Source organism: Culex quinquefasciatus, chromosome 2, assembly GCF_015732765.1.
Source record: "Culex quinquefasciatus strain JHB chromosome 2, VPISU_Cqui_1.0_pri_paternal, whole genome shotgun sequence".
Lineage (NCBI taxonomy): Eukaryota > Metazoa > Arthropoda > Insecta > Diptera > Culicidae > Culex > Culex quinquefasciatus.
Genome location: NC_051862.1, coordinates 44,032,495 through 44,041,472, shown reverse-complemented (window position 1 = coordinate 44,041,472; position 8,978 = coordinate 44,032,495). Strand labels below are relative to the sequence as shown.

General features: G+C 34.0%; 1 protein-coding gene across 1 annotated transcript; it reads right to left on the bottom strand.

Annotated features, from left to right (window-relative positions):
- Nucleotides 1-1,470: 1,470 nt before the first annotated feature.
- Nucleotides 1,471-4,867, bottom strand: LOC6040958 (muscle-specific protein 20). Its single transcript, XM_001850227.2, has 3 exons — nucleotides 4,681-4,867; nucleotides 4,250-4,582; nucleotides 1,471-2,062 (listed from the first exon to the last, which is right to left on the bottom strand). The coding sequence occupies exons 1-3, from the start codon at nucleotides 4,708-4,710 to the stop codon at nucleotides 1,871-1,873; spliced, it is 555 nt and encodes a 184-aa protein (XP_001850279.1). The 5' UTR covers nucleotides 4,711-4,867; the 3' UTR covers nucleotides 1,471-1,870.
- Between the last annotated feature and the right edge of the window lie 4,111 nt (nucleotides 4,868-8,978).

The window sequence follows — 8,978 nt, the reverse complement described above, 5'->3', positions numbered from 1 at the left end:
TTGACAGCACAGCCGTAAACCACGCCCCCTTTTTTCGTTGAATCTCTTGTTAGATAGCACAGTGTTGTCAAATACATTTGTATAACTTACTCTGATAACTTGCATCTTTTTTTTGGCAAGTTATACAACAAAAAAAGTGCGCTTTTTCCAGTTCACAGGAGTTGTAGAACAAGTTGTGATAACGAGGCGGATTGGTTATACAACCAGTTAGGAAATACGTTTATCTGACAAAGTGTGTTGCTTGGGTTAACAAACGCTCCAAGTTTCAACTAATTTGGTTACACCAGTTGAAAGATACAGTAAATAATGTAAACAAAAATCTGAAAAGCACGTGTCACAATTGTGTTTCGAAAGTAAAAGTGTATTACGTGTCACGAGGGGGCGGTGGGGGGAGAGTTTTAAAATTTTTTCAGTGTTTTTTTTTTATGAAAAATACGTTTTTTCGGAATTTTGAGGTCTGAAATTTTCAGCACTGGAATGCTTAAAAGCTTTTACTTTTATTTTGTTGATGAAAAACTATGAAAATTGACAGGAAAATGGTCCTGTTTTCACTTTGCTGTATTCCACTTTTAAATCTATATTTGGTGGCAACTTTTTTTAGACAACTGAGCAGTTCTTTACGAAAACGGCCGATTTCGTGCATATTTATTTTTTACCAAGCTTTTTGGGGGCTTTCTCTTGGACCAAAGAAGGCAGTTTTTTCAAAGATACTTCATGGATTTCATAAATTTCCAAAAACAGTTTCAAGGGAATACAGTGAATAAAAACAGTTTAGTGTATTGCAGATGAAAGATGAATTGACAGCAAGTAATCTGTCGTGATTTGATATGGATCTGAGTTGAAAATGAGTGAAATATTTAGTGCTTTTTTGTGACCTGACGTTATTATTCAACAGTAGGTAACTATATGGAGTAAATTCAAAACATAATTTACAATTCTCTGAATACAATCCTGCTTCAAATTCTTAAAAACGGTGTCACGTGCCATCCCTTAGTCCAATCTACCTCAAAACCCTTTCTACTAACCGAATCCGGTCAAATCAAGAAACAAAAACTATCCCCAGTGATCATTGCTCCAAGCTCCACAATTTAAATATAGTTTCGTGATGTGAGCACACACCTCACGTCGAGCAGCGGAAAAACCAACACAAACTATATTGCGGGCGGGCCACATTTGAAGGATTCTCCACGCCCTCGACTTCCACACACGCGCTGGCTGGCTGGCTGGCTGGCCGTTTGGATGTTATTACTCAGCTGTCGAAAATAAACCAAAATTTGTGAAACGTGCCAGTTGCGTTGCGTCATGTGCCCAAATGGTCTGGAAAGCGTGCTCAAATGTCAAGACTTTTTTTTCTTTTTTGATTTGGCTTTGGTTGTGAAATCGACCAAAGTGGAAAATTTCGTGCGGGTTTAGGGAAATTTCTCAATGGTTTCTGTTGTGGAAATGTTTGTTTATTTGTGTATTGTTTGTTTATTTATTTTTTTGTACGAATATATTTTCAAATTTGATACTTTGTGCAATACAAAAAAGTGATTTCCTCCTCCAAACTGCTAATACGTTAAGGTACAAAAATCGTACTGATAATTCATGCTTCAAAATGATATTATGAGACGATTTAACGTTTAATACAAGATTTTTCTTCCTCTGCGTCCGGCTACATACCATAATGCGGGGTAGTCTCTCTCTATAATAGTTACAGTTTAAATAAGTCAGGGGGTATTTGGATTTGATTACGCGAACCTTAAGCCACAATCAATCAAATAATACGAATAAATAAACAGAAAAGTTTAAAATTACACATATAAATAGAGAAAACCAGGCCAATAAAAATATGGAGACAAAAAACCGAAACTCAGAAAAGTGCTGTTGTTCACTTTCCGAGGATGATCTTGCGACCGGCACCGATGTTCTGGCCGGCCTGGGACGCGCCCTTGTTCTGGCCGGCCTGCAGTCCGATGATGCTCTGGCCGGCGTTCAGCGTTTCCTCGGAGAAGTTGCGTTTGCACTCGTCGGCGGGCTTCGGCCCCAGGAACGGGCCCTGGAATTCCGGGTGTTTGTAGCACTGGAGAAGAAGAGAGATAAAGAAAATAAATTTTATTGAAATTTGACTTGTTGAGATGTTTTCAAAAGGGTCTTATAATGTCTTGAAGAACCCATTTCTATTTATGTTTTGAAGCCGCAGCTCAGGGTAAGATTAAACATAAAACAGTAAAAAGATCAAGTGAAAATAGATAGATTGAATAGAATATAAAAAAAAAACTATAGGAAAAAATATTTTCAATTGCATTAGTATTGTTTGATGTAAGTATTGATTTTGATTTGTCTCATATTTTATTTATTGTTGAAACGAAATGAAGAAATGATGTCGACAAAATCAAACTCGATAATCAGTTGTTCTGGAAGCAGTTTAGATTAGTAAAACAGATTCTGAAGATATTCACGATAGATATTTCAGACATGCTTTTGGCATACTGGAATCAATTTTGAGTTTTGAATAATTTTTTTTGTTTTAATGCTTTAATTCTTAAGTAATTTAGTTTAAAACTATTAATTTGAAAACGTATTCAAAATTTTCTTTAAGTTTCAAATTGCTTAGTAGGAAGTTGATCAAATTTAGAAAAAATATTTGGGATTATCAACATTATAACTGGGCTCACTGAAATATGTTTTGAGTTTTAAATTATTTAAAAAAAAATCAAAATTATAATCACTGCAACTGTGCCTAAAACAACCTTATCGTCAAGGGCCATTTTTTTTTGGAAAAAAATGAGTCAATTTGAAGCATATCAGACGCCCAATTTGCTGTATTCATTATGGTTTAAGTAAGATCATGTACCACTTAAGGATTAGCCTTTAAACAAGCTAGTGTCTTCAGTATTCTGACTTGTTTTTAAAGAGACAAATTTATAAGAGTAATTAAATTTTCGTATAATAAAACACGTTAATTATGTTTTAAGCATGACATATGATAAGAATAACTAAATTTTAACCCGATATTTTTTATGAGGTTCCATACTTATTTTGAATACGACTTTCATTGCAAATTTAACGTTGTAATAATAAAGAGCAATTTTTTAAGACTTTGGCCAACGATCATTCCATAGGGCTTTTGTTAATTTGAAAAAGTTTTCTCTACATTGCCAAGATAGTGTTGAAATTTTTACTGACGATAACTTAGTAAAAAATTGTCTTATTTGCATTGTTGAAAAATGGATGTATCGTAAATTTAGCATGTTTTCGAAAAAGGAATTATTTTTATGATTTGTAAATTGCCCTAATTATTTGATATGGTCGAAAAAGAAGTTTTTATGCATTTCAAATGCTTAGGATGATGATTTTTTTTAATTCTTTTTATTAGATCGATTCGATGCTTTCATTTTAAACATTTAAATTCGGACGCATATTTGATTAGTTATACCTATTTTGGTAAAATGTTCTGATCTATACGAATTTTGATTCTGTGGATTTCAAACTTGGTCAAACGTTTCAATTTCAAGTTTGATTTTGCATCTAATTAAATTTTAATTTTTCATAATTTCTGAAAATAACCTACAATGCCAAATTAATTTTAACTGACTTGTGGGATAGCTCAAAAGATGTAATTTTCTTGTGACATCTTAAACATATCCAAAAACGAGATTTAAACAAATAAGGTGGTGCAATCCATTTTTTATGAACAGTTTTTTTTAAAGGTCATATTTTTTATTCTGAGAAGTCCTGAGTAATACTTACAACTTTGCCTAAGTTATCAAATCGATCAGAAAATGAGTTCGGAAGTTACAGAATTTAGAATATTTTAATAGCCATTTTATATTTACAACTGCCAAAATTGTATGAAAACTTGTATGGTCAAATTAATGATGCAAATGACGTATTTGGTCAGGAAAAAATACACAACATGTTTCATTCATATCGAAAAATCCAAAAGTTAAATTTCTAGCAAATTTTCTCATTCTAAGAGAAATTAGCTGAAGCTGTTCCACGGAGTAAATGTTGTACTCTTCTTTTTACAAAAATCTACCAATCTAGGACCCAATTTTTAATCAATTTGATTGTTGAAATAGTCCAACTATTGTGTTAATTATTTTAAAGACACAACTTCAGAGTTTAAGTCCAGTCGTTCAAAATATATAAAACTGCTTGTAATAAAATATAAAATCTTGATACACCATCCCGGTTGATGTGCACCGTTTACTTCTTCTGCAAAACACCACGCTTCTCCATCAAACACCACTCTAGACTAACTTACCGCTCGTCCCAGCGCGAATATCGAGCTAGTGACCTGGGCAATGTCCTTCTTCTCGTACAGGTCCACCGTCTGGAACACGTCCAGGTCGGGCACGCCGTACTTCTTGATGGCCTGCTGGAACATGTTGATGTTCTCCATCATTTTGAACTGCGACCCGGAGGTGTTCACCTTCGGCACGGCGCCGGGGCTCAGCTTGTTGATCACTTTGCACAGGATGAGCCCGTCTCGGAGGGCGTCCTCGTACAGGACTCCGGCCGGGAATTTCTCACCGAGGACCTCCTCCATCCAGTACTGGGCTTCCTTGTCCTTTTCCAGATCGCGCTTACCGGCAATCTGAACGTGGTGGAGAAGTTGGTTATTTTCGCATATTCGGCACTTTTGCACATTTTTCCACTCTCAATAATTACACTGTTTGTTCACGCGAAACCTACCTTTGCACGAACTTGACGCTCCAAAGCCATTTTTCTCTAAAATTTGTTTTCTTTTACACTGTTGCACACTAAAACACTTCACAAATCTTCACAGATTTTGAACCTAAGTAAGAGAGGCGGTCGCACTTGCTTGCTTCTTCGTTGAATCACTGCTCGGAACTGATGTCCATGGGGTCGGGGCGAATCGCTTTTAAACTTTGATTGACTTGGCCAGCCGAACTGCCGAGCGCGCCGAACGAATTGGCTTGGCGCACTTTCGTGGAGTCTGACGGTGGTGGGCATGCGCAGATGACGGCGACGGTTTGGAGAAAGAACATGCGCGCACGCGCACACACACACGTTTTGGCTGATTTCTTGGGGGAAATGGTTTGGCGCAAAAATACAGTGACGAGCTTTGTTTTTCCAACGAGGAATCGGAACGCCACGGTGGTCGATTTCCGTTTTCCGCGAATGTGATGCTGACGCTTGTGAGAGAATAGCGAAAGAGTTTTAACAGTCATGATTTTCTGAAATGTGCTTTATAAGTGAAGAAGGAAAATTGTTGGAATATTGTGCCCGCAACAGTTTATGTTCTATCCGAACCTAAATTTTCAGAAAATTTAGATGTACATCAAAATGACAAAACAAAAATGTGACAACTATTTTTTTCTTAAATAAGTGATCAAATCAGTAATATCAATATGATTGTTAGCCAACATTTTTCCAAAATACCAATAAGTTTGATAAATCCTATCATAATTTAATAAATGATGGCAATCGCTTCAAAACAAAAAAGAGAATCAGATTCACAAAAAAAAACAAAATCTTGAGTGAAATAAAAAAAATTAAAAGGTCAAATAGACCCCTTACTAACAAAATATCACATTTTACCTTGCATTTTGCCCAATAAACATAATTTTACTATATCGAAATTAGAAGGAATTTATAGACCGGAGTGACTTTGATAGGATTTCAATTTATTTTTGAAATATTTTCCAACTGGTAAAGTTTGTCTTACGATTATTATTTTTAAAACATGTACTGGGGTAGCCCACCCAAGGTCCATACACCATTTTTGAAAAAAAGTTTTTTCAATGGTGTTTAAAAAAATACGATAAAAATTCTAAATTTGAATTCCGGGGTGACTTTGATAGTCATAGTTTTTCTTGTTAAAATATGATTTATGGTGTTCAAACTTTATTTTTACGTCAAATGTACCATAAATAAGGTAGCTAATAAAATTTTTAAGGAAAAAAAATAAAAATGATGTTTAGTTAACTAAGTTTAAAAGCTTTCTAACAGAATACATATAAATTTTAGATAACAATTATTAAAAGTCAGAATTTTGACTGACATTTGTTAAAACTAGTTTTGAATATAAAATTATGGATTAATATTGCATTTAAAACTGAATTATAAGAAATAATCAAAAGTTTTCACATTTTATATGAAATTTGTTCAACTGAAAATGCCTATGAAACCAGGGATTTTTTTATTAATGTTTAAAAAACAAATAATATTTATTATTTTCAAACTTATTTTACCTTCTTCCAATGGAAAATTGTCCAAAGAATCGGAAAATGCATTCCGTTATCCGATTCAAAATCATGTTCGTTGAGAAAAACATGGCACTTTAGGAAGATTCAAATAATGCTATTCATCAACATCAACATTATAGTTAGCTAACTGCTTAAACTTTTCAAAATTTTATGAAAAGTTCTTATTGAGGTAATTTAAACACTTCTCTATCACGGTCATATGATTCAATGCCATTCCATGCGTATTTAATTTGTACTCTTCATTTAGCGAAAAAATCTTAAACCTATCAAAGTCACCCCGGCTATCAAAGTCACCCCGTTTTACGGTACAAAATATCTATATAAGTTTGATCCATGAGAACAAAAATTACGAAATTCCATACATTTTTGGCAGGTTGCTCAAACGAAACCATAACAACGTTTTTGCCTAGGTATTTAAAAACGTGGGTTTTATAGAAAACCTGGATGTATGGGTATCAAAAGATCGGAAATTTTATGCCCTTTCCGATGCCACATAAGTTGACTTGTGAATCGTGGACCGGTTCGGATGCCGGCGGAATTTCCGACGAAGTGATTCCGGGTTGGAACGAAATTCCAATGAAAAATCTATTCTATCGATACAAATACCCCCAAAACGGTGTTATACCCACTCCAAAATGTTTATTTAGCAATTCTATTATAATATACAGTGGACTCTCTGGCTGTCGATCTTCTCGATATCAATATTGCTCCAGCATTCAATAAAATTTTCAGTCCCTTCAAGAAGATTGCTTTGATTTTCCATTCTATAATTTGATAACTCCCTCTCTCGACGGTCCCTTCAATATCGACATCGAGAGAGTCCACTGTATTGACATTTATTTGAATTAAAAGTTTGCAAAATTAAGTTTAGATAAGTTTTATATAGAATTTCCAGAGTTATATAAAATTTTATACTAAGTAGTTAGTAAACTTTATATTCAATCCAAATTATTTTTTTAATCAGTCAAGGATGCCTATTTGAAGTTGGGAGGCTGGATTTATGGTGATTTGTCAACAAATAACATTATTTATGTTAATTTTTCGAAAGGTGTACAAACTTTTTTTGCACCTTTTTTATTTTCGTAATAGTATTTGTTATATAACTTTTTATAGAAATCATCATATCATGAGCTTTTTGTAGCAAAATGTTCGGCATGAGTTTCTGAAAAAAAACGTAGTACTAGGTTTCTGTCAAACTTTAAATTGTTACATGTTTCTTCTTCAACTTCTTTCAATTTCTTTTCTTTTATAAAAACATGATTTAAAATTACACAAAACTTTTAGAATCGGCAATACACAATAAAAAATTATGGTAATATTACATCTGGGAAGGGGTACATCTTTTATGTAAAAAAAGTGTAATTTTACTTCTGAAAATGTGCAATTTTACCACTTTTCTGGTGTAATGTCACTTTTTCAGTCTAAATTGAGGTAAAATTACATCATAAAAGAGGCAATATTCAACCATCCAAATTTTCATATTTTTACTGTGTAATTAGAAATAAATTTATTCGTTTTATCCCCTTCATTTAATAATTTTTCGAAATATTGAATAATCATATTGAATTTGGCAACACAAATGTTTCCTCTATTCAATGATACTTGAATATGAAAGAATGAAAAGTGTGATCTTTAAAGGGTTTTAGCGATACTTTTTGCTTAACCCTTTCAGGCCTGATGGGCCTGATGTATGACCCACACAGCTAAAAAAGTAGTAATCCAGCTGCGTGTAAAAGGCCTGGGTGTAAAATAAATATTGCATTATTTTATGCAATTTTATGTAATTTTACACCCTGAAATATGTAGCCCATCAGTATGGAAAACCTACTTGACCGAAATGTCAAGCTCATATATGTGTTGATCCTTACAGCTTTTCATCGCTCTGATGGCCGAGTGGGCTAAGGCGACAGTCCTTACTATTGGTGCTGGGTTTGAATCCCGTCGGTTGCAACTTTTTATTTGTGTTTGCACAAATTGTACATGCAGTGTGTAATATTAAGTGTTTATTTTGACGAAGGTGATGTGCATGCTTTTGCATGCGATTTTACCATCGGATTTTTTGCTGTGCAAAAATGAGAATTTTCAAAACTTGTCTATAACTTTCGAATGGTAGTAAGAATCATTTTCCCATCACCAACAAAAAAAAATATTTTTGAATGGGTTAAAAGAACCCAAGCTTATAATAAATGTATTTTTGCCGCTTTTGACACCGATCAGCCGAAGGACAAAAACTTAAGCAGGTTTTAGACTGTGACAAACATACAAATATGTTTGTCACAACAGTTTGCAGTCCGGCAGTTTGCCTGCTTTGTTTGTTGGCTTCATCCATATAGTACTATCGTAGTACGTCACGATAAAATCAGCCAAGGGGAACAATTTGAAGGTTGATTCATTCAATTATTGATATTGGAATATTCTTATATTAGTTTATCAAGAAACCAACATTTTGATCAAAAGTGATCAGTAGTGTGGTGCCTGTGTCCCGTTTTTTCGTGTTATTTTCCGTCTCTTTTGTGTCGCTGTTCGAGTGCATGGGGTGATTGGCTATTATAATTAAATAATGGCATCAGTAGTGTGGTGCTATTCGGGACGCGCAGTTCAGTTTTTTTTACCTTCTTTTTTTCATTGTTTTTTTTCCACTCGCGTTCGTTGGCCGATGAGTTTTTTTGTGTTGTTCTCTATTTATAGTTTTCTATAACAACGTACCTATTATTTTTGAGACTAGCAATTTGTATTGCTGGATTAAGCCCTTTCTATATT

Bases quoted from the DNA above. Each gene is read 5' to 3' on its own strand.
- LOC6040958 (XM_001850227.2), bottom strand. From the start codon at position 4,710: ATGGCTTTGGAGCGTCAAGTTCGTGCAAAG. The intron at 4,583-4,680 runs GTAGGTTTCGCG...CACCACGTTCAG, and splicing joins AGCGTCAAGTTCGTGCAAAG to ATTGCCGGTAAGCGCGATCT. The intron at 2,063-4,249 runs GTAAGTTAGTCT...CTTCTTCTCCAG, and splicing joins TATTCGCGCTGGGACGAGCG to TGCTACAAACACCCGGAATT.